Source organism: Apteryx mantelli, chromosome 1 (assembly GCF_036417845.1).
Source record: "Apteryx mantelli isolate bAptMan1 chromosome 1, bAptMan1.hap1, whole genome shotgun sequence".
In the NCBI taxonomy this organism is placed as follows: Eukaryota; Metazoa; Chordata; class Aves; order Apterygiformes; family Apterygidae; genus Apteryx; species Apteryx mantelli.
The window spans coordinates 146,149,104-146,164,273 of record NC_089978.1 but is presented as its reverse complement, the minus strand read 5'-3'; the positions used below and the strand labels follow the sequence as shown (position 1 = coordinate 146,164,273).

Here is a 15,170-nt window from a genome sequence, read left to right as displayed (position 1 = left end):
TTCAGTCTCTCCTGTTTCTTTCCTTAAAGAGTCAACCTAGAGTATCCACACCATAGTAACTGTCTGGGCAGTAATGTAATGTAAAGGTAATGTAAACTTCCTCCACTCATTGATTTACCCAAATGTTTTAACACTGTTCTGGAAGAGCTCGCTGTAAGAGAGGAGCTGTAGATGAAGTTTCATTCCAGTTAGTTACCTAATCAATGCAAATAGGACTAGGACTTAACACTGAACTCCAGGGAGATCGTAATAATCACCCACAATTACTTATGAAAGCTAATCAATGACCAAGAGGCTTTATATGCCATTTATGTACCTTAAATCAAACTCTTGAAATTAAACTTTGATTCCTAACACAATTAGATGTTGCAACACTAAGCAAAGCAATGCATAAGCCAGCACTGCCTCAAAGGGAGGCTGCAAGGACAATCGAGTATGGAGCCAGGAGAGCGTGAGCAGCACAGCCCTGAAATGCGCCAGCCAGACGAGCTGCAACACTGGAGTTCACCCGAGGCAATGGACATGGGACAGAATGGGAGCAGGCATAAAAAACAGTGAAATATGTGCCTAACACTATCTGTTCTGCCTGTCCTGTCAGCAGTACAGGCAACCTCCCAGTGGTCAAATGAAAGATAGACAATGCAGTAGAAGGCAAGGTTCCCAGACCTGCATCTTAGCCATGGGAGGTAAAGGGAAGAGAGAGAGAGAAGGAGAAATTTTATTTCATGATTTCTTCTTTGCTTCTCACTATGGGAAGGTCCGGAGAAACTGAACGTTTACCATTTCTGTCAAATTTATCACAAGGTACGTTATGATGGATGATTAACAAATTTAGGCTTTCTGTCAAAATGTCATGTGTGCCTCTGTAGCATCATTCTAGTATTACCATTATGTATTTACTTCTTTAATTTTGGAGTATCTGTATAACACAGTTGAATCAAATTGCAGGTGGTGATATCACGGTTCAAAAAAAGTTGGAAACGCACAACAGACTACTCATTGTGCTATTTTTACTATTCTGAAGTCCGTATCATGAACAATGACTCATAAAAGTAGCAAGCAGGAGAAGCGCTTGCAAATCATACAAGCTTGTTTACTCATGTATTTGTTTGCATCAATTCATTATGTTCCTCACATGGGATTCACGGGAAGTCAAAGAGAAAGCACGAGGGAGAAATTCTTGTTTCTTCTTCCACTCGCCCATGCCCTAGCCACTACCTAGGTGGCAGGGATCGTGCAGCGGGTTTAAGCAGACACCTCTAAATGTCAATTTCTGAGAACTGGAGGTTGGGCGAAAAGCCCACACATACCAGTGCAGCACACTCCCTCTGCTGGCTTGGCTCAGTCTTGACTTACCAGCCTCCATTACAGGGTACAAAAACAGAAATTAAAATAGGTGAGCGCCTTTTTTTGATTTCTTTTTTTTTTTTTTTTATTTAAGGCATTGCTTTTTATTCCCTGCATTCCTGAGATGATGTTACATTTTGGTGGGTTTATGCAGTTATTCCAGAGAAGTTCGGCATGGTTCCTCACAGCATGCAGTTACAAAAGGAAACTAGTTTTTCCATGTCATGCAGTGGGATTATGAGCCCAGAAAGCTATTAGAATAAGTATGAATAATAATTAATAACAATATCATCTGCTTCACCTCTGAAACTCCTGCTATGACATAAAAAATACCTCTGTCTGCCCAGGCCTGACCACATTCTTCTTTGAGCTAAATTCTTTACAGGCGGTGAAGAGGAGGTTGGTTTGCTCTGTGTGCACTGGTTGTTTTTGTGCAGAGCAAGGTTGATGTTTTGCTATTGCTGCCTTTGTCTTCGTTTCACTGTTCTGCACCGAGATTTTTTTATCCTGTCTAGCAGGTTGCTTAGAAGCCTGGGCAAAATGTTCCCATCTCCATATGTTGAAATCAAAACAAACAGTATACAGTCAAAACAAAGACGCTGTGAATATTTCACATTTCTAATATATGGTTCATCTATCATAAAAGAGGAAAGAGTGTGTTGCTATCTTATCACATTATGTGACAGGACCAAAATATTTAACTTTGGAAGTAAAACCTCAAACACCCAGAAATATGGCTGGGCATCTTAATATCCCCTAAGACTTTTTTTCCCAGGGTTAGTATGGAATCTCATAACTAGTATATCTGAATGGTGCCAAGTACAGTAAAATGAATGAGCACTGCTACTTAGACACGTGAAAATATTTGGGTGTAAAAGCCTAAGACAGTGAAACCGTGTGACGCTGGGTTCCGATCAACATTTTTTCTCAAGTAAAATGATCCCCATAAACGTATTTGACTAAACGTGTCAGCTGGGAACAAATGAAAATGATGGCAGTGAAAGATTAGATAATTGCGCTATGATTCATATTTAAGAGTGACTAATACTGAGAGAATTTTGCGAGTACTCAAAAACACTGATAAGAGGAAACCATACAAAAGGCACAGGGATCCTCAATCAGGCTAAAACTTCTAGGAATGGACAGCTGACATGTAAATCTGAATCTAGTTACCAAGACCAAAGATGCAGGCAAGATGAAACAGATATTTGAAACACTCAGTTTTGTGAGAGAAAACAAGGTATTAAGAGGGGTGAAGGGAAGAGTGTTACTAGATACAGGAAGAAATTAGGCATTTCACAGAAGACAGAGACTATGTCACTTCTCCCTAAACTGGCAACTCTGTTTAAACATAACATAGTCCTGTCACACATTTATCATCATTAAAATGTTTATGGAGTACAAAAGTCTGGCACCACAGGCAACAGGGAAAAACTGTATATCTGCAACTAAAAAAAGTTAAGTTTCTGATTGATTATGTGATAGAAAAGGTCAGATGTGACATAAAAGGATTGCTTTCCAGAAATACATGATATCCAATATATAATAACCATATATAGTAATACTTGCTACTACTAATTCATTTAGCCTTCCTTGCCTTGACTCTGGTAGAAGTTCCTGATATAAGATTATTTATGCAAGGCAGACCATTTCTTTTGTTTAAATGTTACTTTCTGCCTTACCACACTGTTTCTGAGACACCATGTTATCTTTACAACATGTAAGAAATTGAAGTCATGCCAGATTCTGTTGCTATCCTGGAGGTAACCTTTTAATACCATGCTGTTAGTTCTATATGTAATACTAAAATGGTAGCAGTACCTCTTCCACAAAGTTAGTTTTCTTGTCAAGCATTTCTCGTAATGTCTGAAGAATTTTAATGCAGAGCTTCTCTTCTTTCTCCATGAGCTTCTTTGTGTGATTAATCAACCTTAAAGTAAAATATTAAACCTTAAAGAGCATTGCACGTTGTCTCTAGGCCATATAAAAATTTCTTTATGCAAAAATTGTTCTTCATTATATTTTTCCTCAAGGAAAGGAAATAAAAGCAGACAAGAAAAATCAGAATTAAAAAGGAAATAGGACTTTCAAGGTGTTGAGTTTTGTGTGTCAATTTGTATCTTACTGTCCATATAGAAGGCAGAATTCTACATTCATTTTTTATGGGGGCTTCCAGATTAAGATCCAAACTTGCCATTTCATCCTTTCTTTATTTAAAGTTAACCATACTCCTTATAATGCTCACCATGCATCTTAGAAACTTTAAAAGGTACAACCTTCACACCTTCCAACCTTGATGATGTTTATAATGTATTTATTATATAATTAGCAAATGGCATCCAGCCAAAAGGATTCCCAAAGCATTCCTAAAAACTTTACACTTAATTGTTCAGAAACGTAGATATTTGGATGAAGCATAACCATTGTTTACATTCACACAGCAACTTTATAGACTTTTTCAAGTCTGAAAACAAGGTAACTTTCTGCCTCCAACTAAGACTGTGAAGGGAGTTTGGGTTTTAGCCAGTTTAAGCAAACACCAAAAGAGGCCATGCTGCCTTTGTACAGACCAAGTTCTTGCACCGGTTCACCACACTGCTGGAGAAAAAAAGCACTGCTTGTAAAAAACATTAGCTGTGAAAACAAGAAGCAAGGAGGAGATCTGAAGGCCTTGGACAGGTTTGCTTGTTTCAGTACCAGTCTTGGCTTATCATGGCTAAACCAGTGTTCATGAATTTTGGCCTAGGATCAGCAAAGGCACTGGGGCCACCAATTTACACTGAATCCAAAAGATGACATTATTAATAGTCCTAAATCATGAACAGTCACCAAAAAACAGTGTTGGGAGGGACCACAGTGCATCATCTAGATCAGCCCTTGGTAACCCAATAGAATTGATTATATTTAAACCACTAAGCTAAGCTAGTGCCCTAATGCCACGCTGAGCTCAGTGCAAATGCTATGCAGGAGTTTCCCATTGTCACGTTAACCAAATTCATGAATTATAAGCCCAAAACAATGCAGCTCTCAGGCCAGCAATACTAACAATATTTTTAAACAGTAACATTTATATCTCAAGATTCATATATAGCTCTGCAAAGCATTCTTATGTAATGGAAGTTAATTAAATAAAACCAAAAACAGTGCTCATTGCATTACATGGGCCAAATCCGGCAACCCTGGACTTGATTTGATGCCAAATTTGAACAGGAGTTTGGACAGAGGGGATGGGAGGAGCTCAAAATTTAGCTTGATTTTTCCAAATATATAGTGTATTGCTATAATGTTACCTCTGCAGAATATGCAAAAAGCCAAGGAATCAGGAGCACTGCCAAACATGTACATTTCCCCCAAGTTACCTCTGTTTAAATTACAGTTTCTCAAGGGCAGGGAGGGAATCTCACTAGAGGACTAATAAAGCGAAATTGAAAGACTCTATTCCAATGCCCAAACTGCAAATAAAACATCTTATAATTCAAGCCCACGTAGGGGTGCCAGTGAAATGTATTAAAATGTGTTAAAATAACAATCAAAAGATTTATTTGCTTTATCAAAAAATCTAGCACTGAGCACCCCAACTCATTATGCATCCTTGAAAATTCTACCATGAAAAGTCTAAGCTTCTGCTGTCAATTTGGAGAAACTTAATAGCAAAAATAGCCCATTAAGAAAACAGAAGTAGATTTAGCCTGCCTCAATTTTAAAAAGCTATTAACATTCAATTTCTAGGCAGACAGGGCAAGCAAACCTCTCTCTCTACTCCTGTCCATACTCCTAAACTGCTGAGAAACGTAAAACATCTAGCAAAAGACCTCAATTTAAGCTTTCAATATGAACTCTGACTCCTACATGCTTAAGTCACTGTTGAAAATCAGAGGTAAGTGCTGTTGAAAAATTTTACTCCTTGTCATCTTTTCCAAAGAAGTAAATAGGCCCCTCCTTACACCACTTACTTGGACATGAAAGCACCACATCTTATTCTGGCATCGCTCCCCTCAGGAAAAAGCAGCTCTGGACTGTGCAGCACATCAACCAGCACTGAGAATTCAGCCTGCATCATGGGAGTGAACTGCTGCTCCAAGGAGGACACTACATCCTGGGGAATAAAGCAGAATGTCAATTATAACTATCCCCGGTCACGAAGACTTGAAGACTGTTGCTGCGGAGTTGCACAATACCGTGTGATGGGCTATTTGACCCACTTTTCATCAGCCAGCAGCAAGAGCCCTCGTTACCCAGTTCCCTGGGAAGCAACCTCATTCCTTCCTTCACACCACTCCTCTAGCAGGGCAAATGGGGGAAGCTGTCCACTAGTATCTACCTGGCCTTTTCTTTCAAATCTCTCTTCTGTTTAATGCCTGTGAACACTCAGCAACAGTCAGGATGATGGTGTGCTGAAAAAAACATTGCTTGCCATACTATGGCGTTAGAGTATCACCTGAGATGTTGCTTCCTTGGTATTTAGGGCTCCTCTACTTGTCTGAGTCCTGCTGCTGTCTTAGTTCATAAACTCTTCATGTCATTTAGCCAGCACATCCACAAGCTGATCTCCCATCTTACAGATAATCTCCAGTGACACAAGATGACATAATGGCTCCTATAACTTCCACTACCTCATCTGCACCTGACACAGACATGTGACCATGAGAAGGAAGAAAGGAGACCCTTCTCTGCAGATCACTTTGGGGAAAAGAACTTATTTCCTTCCTCTCTCTACTAACTTCTGTAGGGGCTGAATTTAGATCCTGAAGCAGAAGGCTCTGCATTTTGGCTTCTTTTTGAGTAGACACCAGAGGAGATCTGGGCCTTCTGCTCCCTCCTACCTAAAAGTGCAAGATTCACTGTGATCCAGCACTGTGATCCAGCACTAAAAGCTCAATCAGTGTAGTATATCTGGTGTTTTCCACATCTGTCACATATTAGATAAATGCACTGCTACAGCTAGTGCCCAAGCCATTTGATATTTTGTACCTGCAGTTTTTCTATGATATTCCTGTAATCCCAAGCAGGCCCACCAAGAGCTTCTTTAAAACGAGGTCCACTGCGGGCTGACATCCTCCATCCCATGGCTGCTCTCTGCACCATGTTAGAGTGACTCTTCATGAACAAGGTGTTAACCTGGCTGTCCAAATCCACTGGAATTGCAATCCCACGGTTCTTTGCTTTAAGAGGAAGAAAAAAGAAGAAGTTTACAATGGCAAAAAATTCAAAATCTCCTGCAAAACATGGCACAGGAAATCCTGTTACCCTTAGAGTTAAGGGGAAATTTCACTTCAACAGGTTTTTGGAATAAGAATCAAAACCCAAGCTGGCAGAAATCAGTTGAGATCCAAGTTAGAGTGCTGTACCACTTTCTGTGAGCTGAGGATCATGTCCAATGTATGTTTTCATAGGTACAGATATGTTTCTTCTTTATAAACGGAATAATTTTTTACCAAAAAAAAAAAGAGATCGAGAGATATTAATACGAGTAACAAAAAGAGTAAGTATACTATTTTAACAGCTAATTTTAATTTGTTCAGTAGTAAAATCAAAAGCTCTTTTTTCTAATGGACATATACATATTTAGCCAATTTATCCCAAGTGTTATTTGCAGGCTTTTTGAGTATTTTGCTTGTGAAGACCTTGAAGAACCAAGTGCATACAAATTAAATTTGAAAAGGACTCTGTCTCTTATTCTCTTTCCCTTCAGCTTCCTATACAGCCAGGATTGTTAAAACATGGGGTTGCTGAATGCCACTGCAATATAACTGATAGTTAATAAACAGCTACAATTGGCAAATCCACATCAATAATGTGATTTTCTCCTTAGAATTGAGGAAGATATGTGACAAAAGGAGAGAACATCAGAGGGAAAAAAAAGGGAAAGGTTTGCACCTATTCTTACAGGGAACCCACTATTAAACTACTGTTGCATACTGAACTGTCTTTTGAAAAGGAAGTTTGAAAGGCAATGCTAGAGGTAACTACCCTTTCCTCTAAGAATACATTTGTATCATCAGCCATATTGCTCCATTGCACTAGAGATCAGAATGGTATTCTTCTAAGGCTCAGCACAGGTTGTCTGAATTTCAACAAATAAATGAGAGACTGATGCAGCAATATCTCTATTTGAAAGATTAAGTACATTTACGTGATTAGTTTTATATTCTAAGTCATTTCACTTCATTTCCCTGGCATAGTTTATGCTTAATAAACACTTAGAAGTAAAATGGAGAAACATTTTTACCAAAAAAAAAAGCTGATAATAGCTACTTTTTCAGTGTTCCTTATTTGAGTTGAATTTCTAAAAAGGTATTAGCCTACAATAAAGAAGTTTGGCACAACACTTCATTTCTTTGAGGCATTTCCCCAACATTTTGCACTAACATACATACTTTCCACAGTAGGGGCAGGCATCAACCATATCCCACCCCACAAGCATACTTCTTAAAACCTGTGCAACTTTAAATCCTGAACCTGTGAAGTCAACAGGTGCCCTTCTCTTCCCTAAACAGACGATGGACCAAACCCAACAAGAGTATGCGCAAGCCCAGAGTCACACATATTGCTCAGATGAATGAAGGCTCCTATGTTGCCAAGCAAGTGAGTCACAGATCCCAGAAAAGAAACTTTCTCTTCCCCTAGATACTGTACTGGAATGGCAACATTTAGTATAAATCCAAACTTTGCTGCGACACCTGAACCCACGATCTCACAGACTGCAGCCAGAGGGCTCTGCTACGTGTGTCCTCACCCCTTTAACAGGTCCCACTGGTGCAGGGCCCCCTCCTCGCTTTACAATGGCAAAAACTTCAGAATCCTCTCCAAATCATGGCCCATGAACTCCAGATACCCTTGAAGTTAAGGCGAGAGTTCACTGGCTCAGCAGCGCCCTAAGCAAGACCAGGGCACACACCTGCTGTTTAGGCAGTTTAACTGGGATGGAAGACAGAGTTCTCATATTCTATTTCTGGCAGGCCCTTTCTTTTAAACAGTTTGCTACAGGAAATTAAAAAATGTTGCTCAGCTCAAGATGGGAAGACACATTTCCCAACTGCCACATGCAAATCATCATCACCAGAAGTCTGGCAGTTTCCACACTGGCAATTGCCTTTTTCTTCCCACTCCCCATTTGTTTTGAAGACAAGGTTCCTGATTATCATGAAGAAAATACTATGTATGGCTGGCCATTATTTCTAAGGACTGTTTTCCATGTTACTTGACTGAGTTATTTTTCAAAATACATTTGCCCTGTTGCTGCTTACTTTATTACAGAAGTCCATTAAAGTTCTGCCAGTGCAGGTAGGGTGCTCTGGCCTCTTAATTCAATTTCTTGTGTCCTAATGTCAATCACTAGAATGTTATCGGACAATGCTTACTTCTCAATTAAGTGGTATGTATGCAGAATCCTGATATATCCAGGAATAAATTTAGCAATGGGGAGCAGGTTGTTCAGAGGAAAACCCAGACTTCTGCAGTCCTATAGATGCCATTTGAAGTTAACAACTTCCATCAGTGTCTGAGTAGCAGCCAAGGACTATGACTGTTCAAAGAGTTGCAGCTAATTAAAACTATCACAAAGAAAACCAGAGGAAGGAAAAAAAAATGCTACTTTGTTTTGAACAGTTCTTATATGTATAATTCCATTTGTAATTAAGATTTGCATTGGTTGTCAAAGGGCACTGTTGAAGTCTAAGCTATAAACAAAGCCTTTGTCTTCTTATTTCTTTGCAGCTTGTAGAAAGTTTATCTTTCATTTGTTTCACATTTCATTATTAAAACAACATGAAACATATTTTTACATTTTGGAAAGCTGATGAACAAATGTGAGCATAAATATTTATTTTTAATTTAGATGTTGTAGGCTGCTCTCCTCTTCAAAATGTGTTGATCTCCCTTAAAGTATGAACATAAAATATTTAAAAGCATATTTATTTTTGTTCCACTTAGAAATACTTTTGGATGAAGCTCAAACTTGCAAACTAGGGTTGGCGCTAGTAGACAAAGGAGCTCAGAGTGGGTAAAATCCTGTCCTTCATCTGACTGTTGAACCTGGGAGAAAAGCATGCCACATGGCTCTTTGTAAACTGGCATGATAGATATCAAGCAGGATACTTACCATGATGGACTAGAACACGTCTACAACTAAAGCGAAATTCTGCCTTTAAGTGGAGTCACCGTGCAGGCTTATTTACCACTTAAACCCTAGCTAGCACACTCTGCACAGGGCTAATTACACCCTGAACACACTAGGCTGTTTTGCCAGTGTCAGAGGAAATGTGATTTGCTGAGAAATCCTCTGCATGACTAACTCTCAATCTGATGCTCATGATTATATCAGCAATAACTACAGTTGAGCCAAGACAAGTGAGCAAATGGCACGAGCGGAAATGGTAAGCACCACAGTGCCACAAATTCAGCCAGGTCACAGTAAAATGTACAGCTCTGTTGCCGGATGGCTCTATGTGTATTCAATGCATCAGCATCTTTCCTCTCCTTTATTGTTTAAACTACTAAAAAGTTCTGTGAGATGGGACTCAAAATAAAAGGGAAACATTAATGATCAGAAGCAAGAGGCTAAACTGAAGCTTCTATCTACAAGCAGGCTGGGCTCCGCTGAAGTACAAAGAGCACCTGTTAACAGAAGGGCTGAGATGGGCTGACGAAAATGTATTTTGTAAAATTACCTTCATGTAGGTCTCTTCACAGAATCACAGAAATTGGAAGTAAAAGGGCCTATTTCAGGAATCCTTATTGAAGCACTGTCCTTTCACTATACTGTCTACCCGAGTCTTAGGATCAATTTAATACTAAGGATTTCCAGGAAGTAGCTCTTGCCTGTAATTTTCTTTGGAAGATCATTCCTCAGACTAATATATCTTGCCAAGAGGAAGTTTTCCATTCTCCTTGATATTCCCACCTGAGTGTTCCCTAATTTTAAATTTCGCTTCATTAGGTTTTGCAGTATTCATAAAATACTACAGTATTTAGCAGCTTTACAGTATTTAGTAGCTTTTGCACTACCCTAAGCAATCCCTGGTGCAGGTTTTCTGGGGGACACACACAGGGTTTTTATCCCTTAGCACTTACTCAAAGAGGCACATGCAATTTGGGTCACAAAAAACACAGCTGTACCTAGCTGTGCATCCTTTTCTCTCCTTGCTGTTTACACCCCTCTGGTAGTTGCAGACAGCTATATCATGTTCTCCCACACTTCCCAGTTGCCACTTAACGGAGAGATGCATATTTAGTTCAATTAATTTTGCTCCATAAATCAGTCCCTCCAGTTCCTTAATCATTTACTGACTGCTTAACAAATGCATTTGGATGGAGACACACTGATGCTAGCAACAACAAGACTTTTTAAGGGAAATAAAAGCTTTGTGTAGACAAGACACAAGCCTGCCAGTCTTGTACCTTTCACTTGGATGTTTTTTTCCAACAGAAAATCTGTGCTAAAATATTTATCAGTCCGCATCATTGAATTTTTCTTGCAATTAGGGAAACACAAACAGTTAAAATAGAATAAAATATGTGTTTCATCTGAAATGTATTCTTCTTGCTGTCAAAAAAGTAACAACAGGATAATTACTTTATTTGAACTAAAAATTGAAAATGAAGATCTAGCTTTTTATAAAATGGAAAAAAGATTTAAAAACTCAAGTGAGAATGGAAATAAAATATTTTCAGGGATGAAAAGATTGTTTTTGGAAAGGCCATTTATATGGACATTAAAACATGAACAATAATTCCAAAGAAGCAATAAAATGTAACCTAGATTTTAAGTTTAAAGTTTCCTATCTGTAATTTGTTACAGAAAAGGAAAGGTCTTTAGAGCACATATAAGCATGGTCAAGATGCATCACAGGAGGTTTTTTCAGATTCTATAGACTCTTAAAGGGATAGTGATGAGCTGCAATTGGGGAATAAATTCACAACTAGAAAGGACTTCACTAGTTCTTCAGACCATTTGCTCTCCATTACAGACAACCCATGGTCTTTAATCCCTCTTGAAAACATATCAAGCCCTACTTAAAACCCAGTTACATTTTCTGTCACCCCCCGTTTCCTCTTGGCCTGTTGATCAAGGACATCCTTCCAAAGTTGGTTCTAAACCTCTGATTTACAATCTAATTTTATTTAGGTTACTTATAACCTAAGTCAATATATACCCATTTATTTTGAGGTCAGCACTGTCCTTTAGCTTAAATGTCTCTTCTTTCCCAGTGTTTATCTTCCTATGTACTTTTAAAGAGCAAACATACTTGCCTTTGTTTTGACAGGCAAACATATCCAGCTCTTATACTCTCCTCTTGCAACACTACTCTCCTCCATTCCCCTGATCATTACAGCGGTACCTCCTCTGTACCTGTTCCAGTTTTGAACTGATGAAATAGCATTCTCATAAAACTCACCTCCAATTCTGTAGGATGGAAACAAGGATTCTCCTTTTGCTTCTCCTGCACAGTATCCTAGAGTATAATCTGATAATGACTAGGGTAATTTGGCTTGCTAACAGATTTTTTAAAGGGTCCGCCAAAAGAAAGAGTCTAACAAAATGCAGGTTCCTATCTGCCACTGTTTACTCATCTGGGATATTCCAATTATTTCATTATTGGTGGTAATAGCGCAGTCAGGCACATGCCACATAAAACATCCTTGGGATACACGCACAGTATCTGTGGGAAGGTGTAATTTGTAAAAACACAGGGGAGAAAGCTAATGGACACTACAGAGACAAGACTATACTACAACTGGATTTATCTAGTTTGTAGCTCAATACACTGAGGTGCTTTGACCTTGCAACAGAAGAGAAACCTGGTGCTCAAGAGTGAAGAATAATAATCACTACATAATAAAAGACAAAGTCAGTAAGTTCTTTGCAACGGACCCTGGAAGATCTTCAGCCCTGGAAGGAAGACCCTGCTCCCATACCATTTAAGATAGAGGTTTTGCCACAGAGCTCAGAGAAAACTAGACTGGGCCATATTACCAAGCCAGACTATCCATTAACCTAAATATTTTTCTTTAAGCTAGGCTTATGATAAAACATTAAACAGAGGTGGATGGTCATCAATCCAAACCTTTACTTGTGAAGACAGGTGACATTCCCCTGTGTCACCATATGGAAAGAGAGTAGATTGTTTAAAATGCAAAGTTCAAGACTGGTTTCCAGGCTTCTCAGTCTTGCTAAGACTGTAAAATATAGAAACCTGAAATCCATTAGTAACAAACTAATTTGAAACATTTAACTGTTACTTTTCTTAGCTCCTCTGTTTTCTCAGAGTTCAAGGATCTTTCAGACATTTTTCATTTGTAGCTATTGTGCTAGTGAGATGGAAGCTACTTTGATCAATTTTTGGACTGTATTTTTAAGAAAAAGTTGAGTACTATGTAATAATACAGAAAAAGCAGGAGTGATTTATATTAGTGTAACATGTTAATCCTTGTTACTGTGATAATCTGCTTCAGAAATCCATATGAACTAGACACAGATGAATATACATGCACTATTTTGTAAGTATTTCTTTTTATGCCAGTGCAACCAAATGTTTACTGAGCAACAAAAATTGATGCATGTTGGTATCTTTGTGTTCCAAATCCCTTGGAGCCACAGAAGGGTCTGCTAAAAAAGGCAAGCAAGCCCCTATACTTCTTGCTGAACTGGAGGCAGACAGCTCTGCCTAGAGACAAAGCAGTAAGTGAAGCTTGAAAAGCTTATGAAGTTTTTCCCTAGTGGTCAAGTGGAGTTGAAGTACCAGGGTTATAAGAAATTAGCTTCTGCAACACATCCTTTTGTTGACCTGCAAGATAATGTACATCCTTACACTGCTCATAAGAAGACAGATGTAATGATCTGAAGCTCTTGAGGCAATACTTACACCCACCTGCCAGCAACATAGGTAGTAAGCACTGAGCAGAATGTACATTGCTTAAACTCACTCTGAAATGGGTCTTTTAAAAGTGCATTATTATATGGATCTTTGATATCTTGGGAAATCTGTGTATGATCTTTCTTCTTGCTGAGATTCATTTCTAAATCCAGGGCTACCACAAAAAAAAAAAAAAATCATGTTTGTTCTTTCAACTCCGTACTACATTTATTTTCCATCAAAAGTCTTTGGTCCCTGCTGTAAATCTGCCCAATACTCTGTCTCTCTGATATAGGCAAAATCTTTCTAGAGTTTTTTTTTTTTTTTTAAACCCTGCTGTGAAACATGAAGGCCCTAACATTAAAGCTGTCAGACTCTCCAGGAAAAAAAAATATATATATCAGAAGAGGGCTCACAGATGCCTAGTCCATATACACAGCCATAAAGAGAGGCAGAAAAAAAGGCTGGCCTATTTGTATTATGGAAGAAATCTTTGCCTTCTCAAAGAGCACCATTTTGTGCTAGTGCAATGCCCAATAGGGAAAGGCACCCGGTACACACCGTAATTATGAGGGCCCCAATTTTAAAAGTGCTCAGTACCCCAACTGGGGCAGTTTTTCCAAAGCTTTCAGCAGAGCAGAACAGGCCTCCTCAATTAGCCTAGGTAAGCCAGGCTTGGCGCCATGCCTAAAAATACTGAACAGCACATTCAGTTAAAATCTCAGCTAGCCAGCTCAACTTTTGTTCAGGGACATTTGTGAAAAACTCCATTTTCCGCCTCTTTTCCAACTACCTTGCTCTTCTGGCAACTCCTCCTCAACAGTTTTCCTCCCTTCCCCCCAAAATAACAGGTGGTAATTTGCTAATACAATATAATTCCACCAGGCTCAATACCGAGAGTAGCAATGAATCCTTAAACAGTTACTGTGATATGCACAAGGATGTTGGCAGTTCATATGCCAGACGGTGTTTTCAGGGACCAGCTCTGAGGCTGCCGGGCCCAGGGCACCTGGAGGTGACACACCGCAGGTGGCACAAGAGCCCCCGAGGAGGGCAGCGGGGCCGAAGCTGCCCTTCGCTGGCAGCTCAGCCCTACCACGCCATGCCACAGAGGGCCCAAGTAATGGTTGCCCCTAGGTGGGAAGCCAGAGGAGCAAGAAGGCTGGACCCACAGGACAGCACAAGAGGATATTTAAAAATAAAAAAAATAATAATAATAATTGTAAAACATCCCAGAAATCCAAAAAACAGAGAAAATACTAAACAAAAGAGAAGACCACAGCAGAGATGAAAGTCACCAAACATGGGACAAACCCACCTATCTGAAGGAAACTCGCCACCCCAGCTATGCCGTGCAGCCAGGCTTTCCCCCTGCGTCCCCGGGACACGGGGCGCACAGACCGTTTCCTACCACAGCAGGGCAGCGCTGCGGGCGCTACCGGGCCCGGCCAGGGAGTGGGGTCTGTGAGCCTGTGAAGGCGACCCACGCTTTCTCTGCCACGCTGCTAGCGGAGTTCAGCTCGGCCGCCTCGCTGCTGCGCTCCGGTGACCCTTAAATACCCCCATCCCTGTGAGGTAGCACGGAGGCCTCTGTGAGCCGGAACTTGCCTTGGGGGCAGCCCCAGCCCGGCGACGCGCAGAGCTGCCTAGAGGCCCACACAGCGCGTACCCGTCTCAGCAATGCTCTCACCTGCCCTCCTCCTTCCCCCTTTCCTCAGCCTCCCCAAGGAGGTAATTTACTGATGATGCTTTCCCGAACTGCCAGAGGGGAGCGGGGAAGTAAGATGAACAAGGATGTGTAGGACTAGAGCGGTATTTGAAACTGTAGCAGCTGTAGCCTAAAGGAAAGAAAATGCCCTCAGCTTTCAAAGTCCTCTTGCCAGATGGATCCATAATTAAATCATACAAATAAAACAATTGAAGGTTGCAAAGTTTTCAGGTAACTGCCATTCTCATTGACACAAAAAG

At 40.0% G+C, this 15,170-nt stretch overlaps 1 protein-coding gene across 1 annotated transcript in view; it reads right to left on the bottom strand.

Annotated features, from left to right (window-relative positions):
* ITPR2 (inositol 1,4,5-trisphosphate receptor type 2) overlaps positions 1-15,170 on the bottom strand; it is a 271,787-nt gene that overhangs the window by 118,367 nt on the left and 138,250 nt on the right. Inside the window, exons 35-37 of the mRNA XM_067305912.1 lie at positions 6,319-6,509; positions 5,301-5,443; positions 3,169-3,277 (exon numbers count right to left, since the gene is read on the bottom strand). Coding sequence (XP_067162013.1) covers positions 3,169-3,277; positions 5,301-5,443; positions 6,319-6,509 — 443 coding nt within the window. The remainder of the gene's footprint in view (positions 1-3,168; positions 3,278-5,300; positions 5,444-6,318; positions 6,510-15,170) is intronic.